The following is an 18,600-nucleotide window of genomic DNA, read 5'->3' on the forward strand; positions in this document are numbered from 1 at the left end:
CAGCTGATAGTACATCTTCAAAAAATGTTACTGAAAGACTTGTAAGTGTGAAAGCACTTGAAATAGTGAAAACCCTATACTGATGTATTTTTCCCATAGGAGACAAATATGAATTGCAGCAGGAAAGATTGAAGCCAGACAGTAAAAGTTTCCCAGTGTTCATTGAGAAGTACCGAAAATCTTGAAGGTAAAGGCAGTGGGCTTTTTTAAAGACAGGATGGGGCAAGGGTAGGGAAGCAGAGGATGCCTTCAGGGAAGTTTGGGGGGAGGGGGACAAATTACCCTGGGAAACTTGGTAGCTTTTGAAATGGTCATACCAAATACATCCGGAAGGTGGCAGCAAATCCTACAACACAACCTGGCCAATCCCAACTTGGGGCCAAGCTGAGGTAGGTGGTAGCCAAAAGTTGGGCGTCAGGGTTTGGATCTGAGATGTGAGGAAGAAGACCTGGAGGGGTCAAGGAGAGAAGCCAAGAGAAGGCTTGGGCTACAGAGTCTGAAGACCCTTAGGGGTGGTGGGAGGGATGGGGACTGTCTAGACTGAAGAACTGCCCTTGGGTCTTGGGGTAGGGAGTGCAACCCTTACTGTTGGTACCAGGTGGATGGAAAGAGAGGGTCAGGCAGGGACTCTGCTGGCCTCTGTGGGCCCTTGTGTAAATAGGAAAAGGAACTGCCTGGGATCAAGTTCTGTGATTTTTTTTTTTTACCTGTCCTGGCCTCAGTCATTAGGTCTGTGAAAGGGGGAGGATGATACCTACTTTTCCCTTCCAAATAGGGTCCTTAAGAGAATGACCAAGGAATGGTCACTTGTGATTGACAGGCAGCACAGGGCAGAGTTTAGGATGTATGCTCTGGGGTCAGATGGCCTGGATTTGAACACAGGCTCCCGCACTTGCTGTGGCACCTTGGGCAAGTTACATAACTTCTCTGTGCCTATTTCCTTGTTTGCCCACCTATCTAGAGTATTGCGTACAATGTTGTTACATGAGAGGTTAAGTGAGAGGACAGATGTGCAGTGCCTAGCACAGAGTGAATACTGAACGCGCCAGCCTGCTATTGTTTGTGATTTTGATGAAAAAAGCACCTCACATCGGAACGCACCATCCAGCTTCTAAAATGCTTCTTGCTTGATGCCTATAATATACTTGGGAGGAAGGCAGGCAAGGTAGCGTTTATCAATTCACTTTCAGGTGAGGAAAACTAAGGTTTAGAGAGACTGAGAGACTTGTCCTGATCACACAGCCAGTAAGTGGTAGAGTGGGCACACGAAGCTCCTGGCTCTAGAGCCCACTTGCTTTGCATCCCCCTTCTCTCATCCTCTTCCCCAGGTGAAGTAGAGACCTGGGCTTAGGAATCTGAGAACCTGAGAGTAGTAGGCAAGGTTGACCTGGATGGTTGTTCAGGGTGGCCACTCACAATGACCTGGGAAGAAACTCTAGGCCAGGCTGGGATGGGCAAAAGGGTATAGGGCACTTTACCCAGAGTGGAGGGTGAGCCATATGTCATGCTCATCACTTGTACCTATATCTTCCCTGTGAGTTATCACAACTCTGTTTCACAGATTAGGAAATTGGGCTGGGATAAAGTGAGCAGGATGCTGGGAGCAGACGACACAGCCCCCAGACTCCATAGTGGGTAAAGTGCCAGCTCCACAGGACAAGCTTCATCCTGTTGTCATGACGACCATTCCCGGAGTGCCTGCACCACTGCAATCTGTTGAGCTATTTTCTCCCTGGCATCTGTTTCTGGAGCCAAGTCCAGTGCCAGGCATGCTCAGGCGGGAGGAGGGGGCTGCCTGGCAGGGCCCTCTGCCTCCTCACCCTGCCTGAGGCTGTAGGAGGGGAGTTGGAACTTGGTTCTGCAGGTGAGGTCCTTGCGGGGCCCCATGTTAACGATCTCCAATGTTATGTTGGACAGCTCCAGCAGGAGTGTTGGTACTAGGACCCTTACTTCCTCTTCTGGCACCCTCTTTCTCCAGCCCAGGGAGACACGTGTGTGAGCACATGCTCTTCCTGTTCCCATCTCTGGGATCAGGGCTAATTACAGCCTATAATTAGGGGAATTACACTCATTAGGGAAAGAGCTGATCATTGACAAAAACTGGGCTGAGGAGGGAGGGCTTCTGGGAGCTGGACTAGCTCTCCCAACACCACCCCCACCTGGGGTCTGCTCTGTGTTTCAGGGCCTTCAACTTGCTGCCTTTCAGCCACCTCTGGCCCAACAGAGAGGAGGTCCTGGGTTTTGTGCAAAGGAATTTGCAGCAAGAGAGGTTACCATGGCGTGAAATTATGCCTGCTGCTTAGGATTGATGGGCCATTAGGGAGGCTGTCTGGGCCGCCTACATTTTCACCCTTCCCTCAGCTCACCTCTTGCCTCTGTCAAGCCCCTGGCCAGTCCCACCACCATACTCCCTGCTGCCATGCCAGACTGTTCCCCTAATTTGGGTAGTGAGGCCAGAAAGGGGTGAGTGAATCCTCCTTAGTGGGTACTAAACATCCACATCTTCAGAGGAGCACCTGCCCTCCTCCCTAGGCCGTAGCCCCCCCTCAGGGCTGAGGAAGTGGTGCGTGACAATTCAAGGCAATCCTGTAGCTGTTCACACCAATTATTTCTTCATTAGCACTCCCAAATCTGAACTGTTACCCTGTTGTATCAGTGCAAGGGATCAAGGAGGCCTTGCTGGGGGTGAGAAGGAGGGCAGGGCGGATGCTGATGGGAAAGGGGCATGGTCCCAAGCCCCTTCTCTTTTCTCCATCCTGCCAGCTCTTTAATACTAGTTTCCTTTATGGAGCACGTACTAAGCACTTGAGGTGCACTATTTTGCTTAATCCTTATGACTTTGTGAAGTGTCTTGGTCTCACAGCAGAGGAATAGCAGAGTTAGAGAGGTCAGATGATCTGTGCAAGGTCAACAGCCAGTGGGGAGGAGATTCAAACAGAGATTTGCCGAACTTCTGAGTCCGTGATTTTACCGTTACGCAATGCCACTTCGCTACTTCCAGAGGTGTTCTGGAGCCTGAGCCATATCTGTGGTATGTTCAGGAGGCCAGGGTCAGGAAGGCCAGGCTGGTAGCTAGGCACCTCTGCATACATTGTCATTGTGAAGCCCCTCGACCTCTACCCCTTTGCATTTGGGGAGAGAGCTTATATCATTATTTCCTGTTTAAGTATCTATCTCCCCCTAGATTTTGAACTCCTTGAGGGCAAGAACTTGGCTGGTTCATTTTGATATTGCCAGTGTCCAGCACAGGCTCAGCAAAGAGCAGATGCTTAGGAAAAGTATACTGAATGAATGAATGGCAATAGGCACATCTGGGGGGTACTCAATCCTGTGTAAGTTCCTCTTTAAGACCAGTTCTCTGCAGGGTGGTAGGGAAGAAGGTTCTAGAGGTGTTAGGTGTTCAATTCTCACCTCTAGTTGTACACAGCTTCACCAGGCACCTGTGCTGTATATTATTACCCTCTCCCTCTTCCCCGCCCCCATATTTCAACAGCACCAGAGACTCCAGGATGGCAGCCAGTCTGGGCTGGTTCTTCCCTCTGCTGCCCAGTCTTACCTTGGTAGTGGAAATGAAAGGTGCCAGGCCCTGCAGGTGGTGGGAGACTCTGGAACCTCAAGGCTGCTTGGTGGGTGGGGCTGCGGATGACTTGGCCCCTCAGCAGGAAAGACTGGTTGGCCAAGGGCAGTGGGTCAGGTCCCCCCAAGCCCTCCACAGTCACCATCTCCCCTTCCCGAAGGCTGATGTTCTGGACCTGCCGGTGGAATAGACAGAGCAAAGCAGAGCAGTCAGGCTTTCTCCTGCTGACTGGGCCCTGCTGCCCTTAGGTTCCTGCAGGCCCTAGGCCACTGGCATGGCCAGTCCTCAGGGTCCTTTGGGTATTGGAGCCCCCAGGCCCTGAGCTAGGCACTTCAGTGCAGGAGGAGCTCATTTTACCTTCCCAGTAATCTTGTGAGATGAGATCTGAAGTTCAGAGAGAGTGAGTAAATTATACAAGGTCACACAGAGATTATTAGCAGAACTGAAATTTGTAAGCATGTCTATCTCAAAGCTTTTCAACTACACCAGCTGCTTCCTGCTTCCTGTCCCTTCGCTTTTCTGGGCTCAGTTTTCTTGTCTATAACAGCAGTCCCCAATCTTTTTGGCACAAGGGACTGGTTTTGTGGACGACAATTTTTTCACAGGGGGTGGGGGGTGCAGGACAGGAGTTGGAGCTCAGTGGGTAATGTGGGAGAAGCTCTTCTTGCTGGTCCGCCACTCACCTCCTGCTGTGCAGCCGGGTTCCTAACAGGCCACGGACTGCTACCAGTCCTGGTCCATAGCCCAGGGGTTGGAGACCCCTGATCTATAAAGTGGAGATGGAAGAGGTGAGTTGAGCTAGATGGTGTCCAAAGGCCTGGCCAGCATTATGAGACCTCAGGCATCAGATCCGCGTGCTCAGCTTCCACTAGACATCCCCTATAAGATGCCTCCCAAGCACCCCACATCCATCCGCCTCATACTGAGTCACCCTCCTGCGACCAGCAGCTCCCCTGGCTCCCCATCTCGGAATAACCTCACCATCCATCTGGATGCCCGAGTCAGAAATTGGCATCCTGCCTCCTCCCTCATACCCTCCTCTCTCGATCCAATCAATCATTCAGTTCTGTGAATTGGACCCCAAATCTGTTTACTGCTCTTCACTCATACTGCCAGTTCCCTGGCACCTCACTATTATTGCTCACCTAGATCTCTGCAGGAGCCTCCTGGCTGGCCTCCCTGCCTGTAGGGCTTAACCCACTCCTCACTCCACATCAATATTCTCTGAACTACAGCCAGTTCCTAAGCCCCAGCCTGTTGCTGAGCATGGTGCTTCTTTGTTTAAATCCTCTAGTGGCTTCCTGTTGAGCCAACAAAGCCCATAGTATCTGATTCAGACTTCTTGCTGTGGCCCCTGGAGGCCCTATCCAACTTGGCCCTTGCTGACTGCTCAGCCTGGCCGTATACCATGAGCCTCCTGGATGTGCTGCCACCATTCTGTTCTCTCTTCTACTCTCAGTAACTTCTTTTTCCAGTCCTTCCCTCTGGCTGTCATGGGTCCCTCTGTCTCCACCCCAGTCCTCAAACCCTTAATCCCTGGTGCATCCTTCTAGGCTCCATGCCTTCATTCAGTTAAACAAGCATTGGACAGCAACAGACTGTACCTAGAGGGGAAATAGTAGTATGTCCTGGCACCAGAAGCACTGGATTGGGATCCCAGAAATCTGAGACCCCTATACACTTGGATAACTATGCTGACTCTTTGAGCTTCAGTTTCCTCATCTTATAAAATGCCTTTGCTGCTCAAAATGTGGTCCAGCAGCATCTGCACTACCTGAGAGCTTGTAAGAAATGCAGAAGCTCAGACCCCACCTCAGATCTATTAAATCATGCTCTGCATTTTAATGAGACCCCTGGGCGATTCGGAAGCGCTGATCTACATGATCTCCAGGGTCCCTACCATGTTGCTGTGAGGCAGGGCCTTCGAGGGTTAGCCACCTGGCTAGTTAAGTGGCACCTAGTGAGTCACCAAGTCCCTCCCAGTCTTACCTCTCAAATATTCCAGCTGGTTCCTCCTCTCTATCCCTTCATATCTGTCTTGGCTCAAATCTCCCTCACCTATTGTTTCTCACCTGGAGAATGGCTTCCACACCTCCCAACCCCAACTTGTCGCCTAGGTCCTGGCTGTCTCAGATCTGACCATGCCTCTCTCTCACCCAAATGCTGTTGGTGGCTTCAGATTGCCCAGATGACAAGGTCCAAACTTCCCTCATTGCAGTTGGCCTCAGTGGCTTCACCAGCCTCACATACCTGCACTGCAGCCACAGACTTGCCTCACTTCCACCCTCTAGGTATTTACCTATGCGGGACCCTGCACCAGGAATGCCTTCCCTCTTCTCCTGGCAAAACTGGTCATCCTTTCAGATCTCAGGACCATCACCTTCCAAGCCAGGCCAGTCAGTTCTTTGCCTCGGGCTCTCCCCACCTGTCCTCTACCCATCTCTCTATTAAAGCCCAGGGTGGCATTTTGGGTCACAACACCTTCTTCACTGGCAGTCTCAATGAAGATGCATGGGGAGAGGAAATGTGTGGGCTGCTGCAGGTACAGTCCTCTCCAGATTCCCGTGAGCTGAGAAGCCAGAGGAGGCTGAGCCCAGCCATGTACTAGGCTCTGGGCCCTTCAGACCATGGATGCCAAGAACAGATGTGCCCTGAGGACTCCCCTGACTTGGAGAAAAGAGCCAGTGGGTCTTTCGGGCTGAAGAGAAAGCTCAAGAGAGCATGCTGGGCCAGAAGTGCCCCCTCTCTATGAGGAGCTCTCCACCATGGCATATTTGGGTGGAGGCTGCCTGACCATCTGCTGCTGACATTCTTCGGGGAATTCCTGCTGCAGGCGGAGGCTGGATGAGGTCCCTTTAAACTTGGAGATTCTGTGATTCTGGAGTTGGGCAAACAAGACTCATACACGTGGAATCTGCAATTATCGAGAGATGCCAGGCAGCATATAATTCTGCCGTAAGTGGTGCTGAATGCGTGCAGCCGGAATCCTCTAGGGGGAAGTGGAGGGGTGGCAGGCTCAGGAAAAGTGCACAGAGCAGGTGGGTCTGAGAGCGCCTTAAGCAGGCAAGACTGGGAGGAGGAGGAGGAAGTGAGGAAATCCCTGCTGAGAAATTACTAAAGAAGCAAAGGCAGAGAAGTAGAAATGAATTTAGCATTTTCCTAGTTCCCACAAACACCCTTTTGACCTCCAGCTTCCAGCTCCTGACCCTGCTGCTCTGCCAGCAGCAGCAGCAGCAGCAGCAGCATTGCAACAACCATTTACAGAGCACCTGTAACTGCCAGCCTTATACTACTTATGGGTATTATTGCATCCTCACCACAGTTGTATAAGGTAGGTGGTAAAATCTCCAGAAGTAAACAGAGAGGCTAAGGAGCTTGCAAAAGGTCACACACAGGTGTTAAGTAGCAGTCTTGCTTTGCTGGGGGCAATGTCGCTCCTTTCCTATCAACCTCACGGGGCTGTCACCTGCAGACTGACAGACTTCCAGACATCTTTATTCCTAGGTCCCAGGCCTGCCAGGTGTAGCAAGAAGGGGAATCTTGGCCTGACCTGGCTTTTTCCAAGATGTTGACATTTACATTCCCACCAGCCATCTTCTCCTCCAGAAGCCTGTCAAGGTGGGAAAACGGAGCTGATCTGGGGAAGGCAATGCCCCTTTCAGCTAGCCTGACTCCTAGTCCAGCCTGGTGGTAAGGTTTGTGATGAGCACATGGAATTGAGTGAGCCTGGATTGCTTGGGGACCACATCCAGAAGGTGCTCTGTTCTTAGCCAGAGACTGCCTGGTCCTTTGGGTTTCAGGGATCCACTTGCAGGCCTGTTGCTGTAGCTGGAATGTAATTTGTTGCTTGTTTGAGGGCCAGGCCTGACAGGAGCCAGACAGGGCTGGGTGTTGAATAAGGCTGGTGGGAAGTCTTGATGCAATTTTAAGGCACCCGAAGAACTTGGGAGACAGATTGAAATGTCAGCTCTGCTCATGAGGGCTGTCTTCCCACACCCCTAACTAGTGACAAGAGGGGAGCTGGGGCCAGGCAGGGGGCAGACAGAAGCAGAGGGAGATGAGGACAATTCCCCCAGGACTCTGAATTGTCTAATACTAACCACTGGGTCAGTTCAAGGAAGGAAATGTAGCAACTTTGAGGGGACTGACTCCTTCCTGGATGGGAAGTGGGGAGATTTCAGGTTGCCCTCTGCCAATCCCTGGATTATCACCCTTGACTGGCCTGTCCATCTCCAAGGAAACTGCCAGTTGGGTCTCTGGAACATGCCTGAATGGTGTAACTCATAGGCGGGATAGTGCCACAAGTCTTTGTACACAATTGCCCTAGTACGACTACACACAGCCGTATGAGCTCAAGGATGACTTGTGTGTGAGCCCCACTCCGAGCACCTGGGCTCCCCAACGCTGGAGCTGACCCTGCTCCGTTACCCTTTCCTGGTCACCAGCACACACCTGTACTCTGACATAGGCCCACTTGCATTCACACGGCCCCCTCAAACACATGTCTGGCATGAGTGTGTTCTCGCATATGTGCGGTCCCTCATATTCATGTGCTCCTTCTTGCCAATAGTAGTAAAATCACGATTTTTCCCATGAGACCCTTTATAGTTTTCAAACCTCTTTTACACCCATTATCCTCTCAAATCTCATAAAACCTCAATAAGGGGTGCAGGAGAAGCTGTGTTTACTTCAACTGTGTAGATAAGTGAAACAATCAGAGAAGCTGAGACATCCTCTTTGGGGCACACAGTAATTCCGAGGCGAAGCCAGAAGTCCAGGCTGGAACTCCTGGTTCCTGGCCCAGTGTTTTGCCTTTACGCACGGCATCCCAGGTCCTTCTCCCAAACTGGGAGAATTCCAGGTGGGTGTCCTACAGGAGCAGGTAGGGCTGGGCCAAGAAAAGGGATCAGAGGCAGAGCCCCCACAATGTTCCCACCTGAATTCCTCTTTGGATTTACCACATCCAGGCTAATCTGGGCCAGGGAAAGGACAGGGGCTCTTAAGTCCTGGGATCAAATCCCAGCTCCATCACTGACAAGTTGAAAGATCCTTGGGCAAGTCACATGACTTCTCTGAGCCCAGTTTCATCTGTGAAATGGGATAATCGTGTTCACTTCATGGGGTTGTGAGGATTCAGTCAGATCCTGCCTGTAAGGGGCTCAGCACAGAGTGGGCACAGCATTAACAGTTTCTTCTTCCTTTTTTTTTAAAAAAAGATTTTATTTACTTTTAGAGAGAGGGGAAGGGAGTGAGAAAGAGGAGAGAGACATGTGAGAGATACATTGATAGGCTGCCTCTCACAGGATCCCAGCTGGGGACCTGGCCCACAAGCCAGGCATGTGCCCTGACTGGGGATCGAACCAGCAACCTTTCAATTCTCAGGCTGTTACGCAATCCACTGAGCCATACCAGCCAGAGCTGTTTCCCTTTTTTGAGGAGACCTGGGCCCTACCCTGGTAAAACCTGATAAAAACGGTGAGAGCTGGCTGTGGACCCACCCCACCCTCAGGTCTGCCAGAGCTCTGCCTGGGAAGCACTGTACCTGGGAGCCACCCTCTCTCAGGCCCAGGTTCTGCAGCTTTTAGGAAGCAAGAAGCAGAGTCAAGGGCCTGATGTGCCACTGCCCAGTCTGGCCTATGAAGAAGGTTTCTGAACCGAGAAAAGGAGCCACGCTCAGGACTGGCTGGGAGGTGCCTTCTGCAGCATCTGGTTCAATCTCCTTTTACAGAGAGGGAAACTGAGGCCCAGAAATGCCAGGCGCTTAGCCCAGTCGCCAAGAGATGGGTACGGAGCCAAGACTGGAACTTCAGTCCCACGTGACAGCCTCTGTGCTGGCGTCTGAACTAATGCTCCTTCACAGAGCCTTATGGGGTAGGGTCTGCTTTAAGGATGGAGAGAGGGGCCTAAATGTATGGGGTTGGAGCTGCCTGTATCCCGTGAGCCCCCTCAGATGGACTTTCCAGGAGCCAGAAAGGAGGGAATTGCCGGAAATCTCACCTCACTGACCTACCACCCTACTCCTGGTGTCTGCATTGGCACCAGTCCTGATCTGGCCTAGAAGGGCAGGGTGCTTTGGCTATCAGACTGGCAGCTGGCCTGGCATGGGAGAAGTATGTTCACTCCAATAGGGCCGCCTGGGGCACTAGAGCAGGGATGGTGGGCAGCTGTGCCCAGGCTCCAGATGGTACAGGGAGCAGCCAAACCAAGATGGGGGCTGGCAGTGGGAAAGCTCCTGGAATGCCAAGCACAGTGAGAGGCATGCACCAGGCCCAGAAAGGCCTGGAGCCCTCAGGGGAGACTGGCTGCCTGGAGAGGGGGTGGGACCCGCATGGCCTTGTGCCCACCAGTCCTAAAGGGGCCTCTCTGGATCTCTCAAGAAAGAGCCCAGCCCAGTGCCTGAACCCCGGCTGAAAGAGGCAAGACTTTTCTGACCTGCTGTCTTCGCTGCAGGCAGCTCAGACCCTGGGTCTCAGCATGCACAAAGAGCTGCAGTAACCTGAGAGGAAGTGGGGGACAGGGGACGAAGCAGGTTATGAGGGGCTGTGGTCCAGAGCTGGATTGTTGGAACCCCTGAGGCTGTTCCTCAGGAAAAGGAAATTAAAAGGGTCTTGCCCAGGGCCCCAGGCTTTAGCCAAGGATGTGGTTCCATGGCAGGGGCTCAGCATGATGTTAGGCTGACCTGCACAGGGGTGCGATTTGTGGGCCCTTAGGATAATCCTCTCCTCCCACGGTTCCTCCCATCCCTCTTGTCCGGACTCCATCCCTGGTGCCTATCCTTAGCCATCCTTGCGAGTTCATGGAGGGGAAGGCTGGGACTGACTCACAATGTGCAGAGGTCACAAGCCTTTCCCCAATCCTGAGGGAGCAATGGGCTGCCTTCCAGGCCTTCCAGCTGCCTCACCTATCCCACCTCCAGTGCCCGGCATGGCCTAGACCCACACTGCCAGCCTGACTGGGCAGGAGGGCACTGCTCAGGCCTAGCCTCCGGTGGGAGTGTAATCCAGAAGCCCTTCCGCCTACTTCCTGCTCCTTCTAAAACTGCTCTGTGGCCTTCAGGGGTCAGTCTACCATAGCTGTTGCCTTCCAGCCCAGGCTTGGCTGCTGGCCTCTCTCCTTCAGGTCCTAGAGCAGGTTTTGTCACCTCCTGAAAGCCTTCTTTGGCGCTACCTCCAGGCTGTATCCCATCTGGAATTCCCACAGTTCCCTGTGCTTCCCACCCCCACCCCGATTCCCAGCAGCACGGAGCATTCTGTGGTCATTGTTTACGACTTCTGTCACCTCCACTTACTGTGAAGAGCTATGTTCCCAGCCCCTAGCAGAGAGCCTGGCACCTGGTAATTGCTCAAGTTATAGTTGCAGAATAAATTCATTCGTAAAAAACATTAGTCAATGATTAATAGAGTGACCTTGGACATTACCCCCCCACTTTAAAAAAAATATTTGTTTGCTGGTCTTGGTTTTTCCAACTAGCTTTTTGGTGTTGGTGTAGAATGTCACCAAGTGGCCTGTGTAGTGAGGCCAGGAGGCCTAAGTAGGAGTAGAGGTTGCCTGAACCGGCCCTGAAAGAACAACCTTAAATCCTGCTTCAGCCTGGCTGATTCTGTTCTTTCCCCTCTCAACCCTCCCTGCCTTGGCCTCAGACTGTCTCTGGCCACCAAGACCCACAAGGTCCCCAAAGCATCTGCCCCACGGTGGCAAGGTGGAGGGCGGGGCCTGCTTCGCCTGCCACATTTCCTGACGGCAATCCAGGGCTGTGGCAGGTCTTCCTCTCAGGGTTGCCTGGTAACGGCTTTTGCATTCTGATGATAAAAATATGGCAGCAGACGACAACAGACATGGCTTACATGAGAGGGTGGGCATCAACGGGGTGGGCTTGTGCCCAGGCCAGGGCCGGGGCAGGCAAAGCCAACATCTTGCTCCTTTGTGGAAAGTACCAGGACTGAGCCCCGCCCCGCCCAGTGGGCTCGGTGGGGATGGTAGACTTAGGGGAAGGCAGAGCTAGCCTGAGCCTGCAGGGGTCGCCGCCAGCCTGGCATCTGCCCCTCCAACCCCCTTCCCCACACCTGCAGCTGGTGCCTTCCACCTGGTGATCCACAGCCTGTGCTACCTCTCATTAGGTGATGATTTTACATTAATTACCTTAATTAAGCAGCACTGAGTGCTACTGGCTCAGGGTAATGGTGGCTGTTCCTAATTACCCTCCCAGTCAGCCTAGAGTGGGGGGGCACAGGGCTTGGCAGAGCAGGATCAAACAGTTACAGAAAGAAGGGGAGGGGCCCGCTAGTGGTGGGAGAGGGCCCTCACCTCTGCAGAGCCTGCTCGGAGACCTGGACCTGACACCCCCCGTCGAGAGGGCTGGAGGTGCTGCCCCAGGACAGGTGTAGCTGGCTCTAGGCCCAGATACAGGGGCTTTGGGTGCACGGGGAGCTGCTGGGGAACGGGGAACAGGTAGCGCTGCCCTGTTCCCTGGACTCCTCCCCGTCCCCTTTCCCTGTGCTCCTCAGTTCCTTCCTAATGTGTCAGCTGTCACCTCCTGCTTTCCTTCCTTCCTGTATTCAACTGTCTACTTACTCAGTCTGTGGAGAACCCATTCTGGGCCCCTTATTCCAAGGTACTGCTCAAGGCTCTCACAGCTTAGCGGGGGAGACGGACCACTATAAACAGATTGACAGAAGGCAGAATAATAAGATCTAGGATGGGGGATGATGCCTCAGGCTTTGGGGATCAGGAGAGAATTCCCAGAGAAGGCGATGCAAGTGTTCAGTGCTCAGGGAGGGGACAGTAGGATAGCTCTTCCAGGCAGAGGGTTCAGCACGTGCAATTGGGGCCTGAGGAGGAAGTGGACTTGGCCCATTCAGTTAGCTGCCAGCGGTTTAGTGCAAAGGTAGAGTAGAGAACGAGGGAGGAAATGGCTCAGGATGGGCCCAGAGGGACTGGCCTTGGGGGAGGATTGATTGCATTTGAGAAAAATGACTGCAGTGTAGATGAAGGTAGGAGAGTGGGGACATGCATGCATAGGGTGACCAGGAGGTGGTCACTATGTGGTCTGGGAGAGGGTTGGTGGAAGCTGGAGGGTACAGCAGTGGTGGGGAGGGAGGGGAGAAGCAGGCAGAGCTGAGTTTAGGGGAGTGTCATGGTGACAGAATGTGGGTTTGAGCTGAGGGGACTGGGGAGGAGGGAAGGGCCAAGTTGACCTCACGTTGCACAGTTCCAGGACGCCATCCACAGTGCACTGCGGTGGCCCTGCTCTAGGTTTCTGATTGGTTGGGGTCAGTCTCTGAGGACAGGAGTTGGGTTATAAGCAGGTTGAAGGAATAAAAAGGAAGAGCAGGGTTTGGGGCATGTGGAGGGCAGGGAGCCTGTGGCACATCCAAGAGGACCTACAGGTTTTGGGATTAAGAGAGAGTTTGGGGATTCAAAGGGACGAGGTGGCTGAAGGAGGTGGGGGCAGGAGGCTGGGGCTGGAGGGCTGACTCCCTCACCAGCTGTCACCTCTCTGATGGTGTGGCCATGTCTGCCTTCCCCACCTCTGCATCCCAGCAGCCAGCACAGGGCCTTGCCCAGAAGAGCTGCTCAGTGAGCATCTGCTGAAGGAATGACTGAGTAAGTGAGGGGATGGCTAAGCAGCCCCGTGTTCTCTCTACTCAGTTACATGGGCTCAGACACTTACCCAATGCCCTGTCCACTGAGATAAGAGCCCCTTCCTCAGGTTCTCCTGAGCCCCTGATCAAACCCTTTAGGGACAAGGACAGGCATGCTGCGGCCCTCTCAACCTAGCACACTGCTGACGGGGAGCAGTAGCCTCTTTGCTCCCTGGTCCAGAATTCAGCCGTGTTTGAGGCCCATGGCCTAGCCCTGGCCTAACGCCCCTCTCCAACTGATGTCCCTGAGCATCCCCACCTCCCCATAGCTGGTACCTTTCTGTAAAGATAACACATTAGCCCCAGCTTTGTCCCTGCTCAGTCCAGGTCACTCACCTTAATTTCCACACCGTAGCCAGGATAGACAGAGATGTAGTAGAAACAGTCCAGGCCGACATCATGGGGTGAACTGGGGGCCGTGGGGGAGTCCAGAGAGCCGTCTGGGCCTGAGAAGTTCCAGCTACAAGGGCCTGAGAGGCAGGAGGAGACACAAGGCTAAGCCCAGTCCTGGAGAAGTGAGTCCAGCTAAGGCTGACTTGTGTGTGTGTGTGTGTGTGTGTGTGTGTGTGTGTGAAGCCCACCTCTTAGGACATCTATTTCCTGTTGAAAGAAGGGGACCACCTTCTCTTGAGCACCTATTGTGTGTGATCTTATCTTAGTTCTCGCAAGGGCTCAGTGAGTTAGATATTCTTAGTGCCATTTTACAAATGAGGCTCATAGAAGTTAAATAAATTCCAAGGGTCTGGCATAGTTGCTTCCAGTTAGGGCTTGAACCCAGGTCTATCTGGTTCCAATCCACATGCATCCTGCATTCTGGCCCTTGGTACTAAAGGGCAAGGCCAACTGGCACAGTGATGGAGAGAGGAATTTGGGCCCCACAGCCACCCCCCTTCTCATATCCAGATCTGCAAGGCAGCAAGTAGCTGACCTGCTGGCTGGACTGTGGTGATAGTGGTGGTAATGATGGTGGTGGTGGTGGTGGTCTCCTCGTCATCCCCTGAAGCCGTGGGGGTGGCAGTGGCAAGGCCTGTGGTCTGGGACATGACCTCTGGAGCCCATGGCCGGCCCATGTCTCCAGGACCCTCTTGGGTTGGAGTCCATGTTCTGCTAGGGGGCGTAGTACTGGGCCTCTCCCCTGGGCCTGTGGTGGGCACAGCCATGCTGGGCCCTGGAGGTAGGGGAGCTGTGATGTGAAGCACAGGGGGTTGCGACTCCAGGCTCCAGGGTCCTTCCCTGGATTGGGGCTGAGTGGGTGCTGCAGCTTCGGCTGGAGTAGGGCTGGTGAAGACTGGGCGGCTGTCCTGGTTGGCCAGGCGGGAAAGGGGACTTGGGGTATATGGCGTAGGTGGATCAGGCTGAAAAGGCAGTGCTGGCCTCAGCTCCTCGCCTGTCTTCAGCCCCTCCTGTAGGAACTCCTCGAGCAGTGGGTGATGGTTGAGCAGCTTCAGGGTGGGGGCCGTTGTGACGAAATGGATGCCTCGTTCCGGCTGGTCAGGTGTGGGGGCCGCTGTCAACTCCCCATACGTCTCCTCCATGCCTGGCACCTGGCCTTCCACCATGGTTGGGGCCTCTGAGGAGAGACCTGAAATAATAACGGACGATCAGAGGTTCCCCACCCTTCGCCCCATGGAGAGCAGCATCACACCCAGTCCAGACAGTAGGAGAGTCATCTCTTTTGACAGCCTTGGGGAGTGTGCTCACCCTTGAGTGTCAGGGAACCATAGACTTTTAGAGCTGGAAATGAGATGTTATCACATACTTCAAGGGTGACACATGAGATATCCCTTCCCCTCCGGCACCAGAAGTGGACATTACTATCTATTTATTATTGCACTATTTTCTGTTCTCACTTTCACCTCAGAATCCTTCTCAATAAAGCACTCTAGGCAGCCATGCTTAGTTCCTCAGACTGACAACAAGTAAATATTTGCCATGCCTAATGTAGCTCAGAGGCCTTATTTGACTGATGTCAAAGAACAGGCCAGAGAAAGAAGGTGACTTGTTTTGAGTCACATGACCAGTTAGTTGACCTGACATGGTGTCCTTGGCGAGAGTGCTGCCTCCCTCTGCAGTGACCGGTCTGCCTGAGATCAGGGGTCATTTTCTGTTCTCAGTGAAAGTGCTCTCCTTAGTCTCAGGAAATGTGTCATATGTTTGGGATTTTATTTTAGATTCCTTCATGTGTATATACATGACATCTTTGTCAGGGTTCCATTATGTCTCACGGTCACATTTCTCCCGCTTCTCAGTTATTTCTTTGGTGTCTCTCTCTCTCTCTCTTTTTTAAAAAATATTTTATTTATTTATTTTTAGAGAGAGGGGAAGGGAAGGAGAAAGAGTGGGAGAGAAACATCAATGTGTGGTTGCCTCTCCTGAGTCCCCTGCTGGGAACTGGCCTGCAACCCAGGCATGTGCCCTGACTGGGAATTGAACTGCGATACTCTGGTTCGCAGGCCCGCGCTCAATCCACTGAGCTACGCCAGCCAGGGCCTTCTCTCTCTCTTTTTACCTTGTCCCAGGACAATCGTGTGAGCAGAGTGGGAAGGGCTAAACCCTGGAGTACAGCATGTGTGGCTTCACATCCCGAATCCATCGCTGTGGGGCTGTGTGACCTCAGGCAAATAACCTAAGCTCTCTGAACCTTAGTTTTCTCATCTGTAAAGTGAGGTTTCTTTTTAGGATTAATTGAGATAATATTACTTCCCTTCACCATTTGATATGTCCCTCTGAATTCCCTTTATCTTTCTTGTGACACTAGCCAGGGTCTACCTAGGGCAGGGTCCAAAGCAGGGATGGAATGGTCAGCTGGCGAGCTGCCTATCCACTTTCCAATCCACAGCAGACATTGTTAAGCAACTTTGGCCATTTCCTGCTGAGGTCACATGGGACTTCAGAATCCTTCTAAGAACAGGCTTTTCCAGGTGGCCACTGCCAATGTTTCAGATAGGCTATGGAAGATGAAACTTATTTGCTGTTGCTGGTCTGAGATTGCTCTGCTATTGATTATATTAATTTATCCAACCACATAGCTGGAGAGATGATGCATGCTCTGCTTGTGGCCCACTAGACTCCCCAGATCCATAACTATTAGGAAAAGGTCAATGGATGCTGGCTCCAGATTCAGCTCCTGTGGAATTTCGCCAGCTCTGGGAAGGCTGGGAGGATATTTTGATTCTAACATCTCTCAAAATGGCTACATGAAGACTTGAAGGGAAACAGCCAGGGCGAGATAGTTTGCAAGGAGAAGGTCGGTTCCTCTGCATGCCTGGGGGTGGGTGTCGTTCCACAGGCTCACACCCACCCCATGGACTGGCAGGCGTGAAGAAGCGGCAGATGGCCTACATTCTGTTCGAGAGACTATGGCAGCTCTGATGTGTCAGACAAATGGGAGGAGGGAGGAAACCGGGGTGAGGAAGGTGGATACAGGTCAGGGAGCTCGCCATTCCTCCAGGCGAGAAGGGATTTGGTGCCTCGAATCCCTGAGAAACCAGAACCAACCCCTATCTCCTGAGTTGCCCACTAAAGCAGGCCATCTGTGCCTTGGCATTCTGTGCCAGACTGACAACACAGTGCCCACATTAGATGTCCAGCCAGGCCCAGGCCCCCTGGAGCAGATGGTCGCCAATGCCCTGTGTCTTTATCTGAGTCAGTGATGGAAGGTCTAGGCAGGGCCATACCAGAACAAGGCTACTGTTTTTACCAGCTCCCCAGATGTCACGTGGTCTTTGCCAGGTGAGCTAAGACTGACCTTGGCATGGCACAAGGAAGAGGAGCCTTTCTCCCAGCCTCTGGGGCTCCAGGGTCCCTTTCTAAGATTGCCCAATAAGAGGCGGGGCCTGTGGCTCCCAGGGTAGGTACCTGTGGGATGTTCACTGGGAGTGGGAGTGCAAAGAGATCCTCTTCCCGAGGAAGGGACCATAGCGGGCACAGCTCCTCCTGCTGGCTGCCAGGTGGGTGCTGGGCAGTGGAGTCGAGCTAATAGGCACCTCCCATCACTGTCGATTGCACTGATTGTGTTATCTGGGGGGACTGAGAACTTGGTTAAATGGGATCGAGATAGCATATCAAACGAGCAAATTGATTCTGCAATCAGCTGCCACTTGGTCCCAGAGAGTGCCACCCACTGTCAGAGATGGTAAGATAATCTTGGGGAGACAAGCCATTTCCAGCAAGAGGGCATCTTCAGACACTCTGGTTAACTCTGGTGGAAGCCTCAGGCCCCGTGACACTCCTCGGCGTGGGCTGACTGAGTTCAAAGGTGCAGAGACCGACAAAGGGGCAGAGCGTGTGATGCAGGGGACAGCTGAAGGAGATGTCAGGGATCCAGATGCCCCGTCTCATCAGGTACCTATTGTGTGCCAGACACTGAGTCAGGCTGTTCCCAGATCTTGTATCATTTAATTGACACTACAACTCCACGAAATGAGATTCTTATTCTCACATTACAAAGAACCTGAAGCCTAGAGAGGTGAGGTGAAGACTTGCCCTGTGGCATAGTGGTGGAGCTGGGATTTGAACCTACACTGATCTGGCTTTAAAGCTTTAGTCTTTCCACACCAACCTGTCTTACAAGAGAAGAGCCTGGAGCTACCCAGCAGAGAACATTCTAGCCAGTGGAGGAAAAGCCTAGAGAGAGGAACAGACTTGTCCAAGGTCTCATGCAGGTTAGAAGTGGAGAGCTGGAGCCATCGTTTCTGGGATCTTGGACCTGGACTGAGCTAGAGCCAAGCTGGGTTGAGACCCAGGGAGCCCCCACCCCATGCCCATAGTACATCTGAGCCTGGGACCCAAACCAGAGACCCTGCAACACTGCTCCACAGGGTTGGGGCACAGAGTCGCACATACCCGGGTTTGTTCAAATGACATTTCTGCCAGTAGAAAACCAGAGAGCCTGGGCAAGTTTTTATGTCACTGGCTGTAAAATGGGCGCCTTAGAGAGGTTCCAGTGAGAATCTGAATGCTCTAATAGCAGTTTTGCAGGGGCGCTGAGGGAGAGAGGCCATGCTGCAGGCTGGGCAGTCCCGTGCCTGGGTTATTGCTGACAGGCAGGCCTCTGGAGGGGTTGGGGAGGGTGCAGGCCCAGGGTAAGGCCTCTTCTCTGGGGACCACGTTCCTTGTGTGGCTGAGATGTGGAAGACAGTACTGCACCATCCCTGCAAAATGCAGCCAATGTAGGGCTGCAGTGACCAGGGCCTTGGCCAACAGCAAGACTGTCCCCATGAAGATTCCCAACTGCCCAGTCCACCTAGTACCTGAACACAGGGATGTACTCCCCTTTTCCTCCTTGCCTCACAGCCTCCTCAACCTAACCACCCCCCCTCGCGCCCCAACCCAAGGCTGCAGTGCCCATGAAGGTGGGTCTGGGAAACACCATTCCCCTCC

General features: G+C 53.0%; 1 protein-coding gene across 3 annotated transcripts in view; it reads right to left on the reverse strand.

Annotated features, from left to right (window-relative positions):
• The window catches only part of SEZ6 (seizure related 6 homolog), a 44,572-nt gene that overhangs the window by 9,009 nt on the left and 16,963 nt on the right, over positions 1-18,600 (reverse strand). For all 3 annotated transcript variants that reach the window (XM_037162912.2, XM_037162911.2, XM_053662694.1), the window contains exons 2-4: positions 14,147-14,800; positions 13,555-13,688; positions 3,557-3,752 (exon numbers count right to left, since the gene is read on the reverse strand). In XM_037162912.2, the coding sequence (XP_037018807.2) occupies positions 3,557-3,752; positions 13,555-13,688; positions 14,147-14,800 (984 nt within the window). The remainder of the gene's footprint in view (positions 1-3,556; positions 3,753-13,554; positions 13,689-14,146; positions 14,801-18,600) is intronic.

The sequence above is a fragment of the Artibeus jamaicensis genome, unplaced genomic scaffold (assembly GCF_021234435.1).
Source record: "Artibeus jamaicensis isolate MK-2021 breed Jamaican fruit bat unplaced genomic scaffold, CSHL_Jam_final contig_2790, whole genome shotgun sequence".
Lineage (NCBI taxonomy): Eukaryota > Metazoa > Chordata > Mammalia > Chiroptera > Phyllostomidae > Artibeus > Artibeus jamaicensis.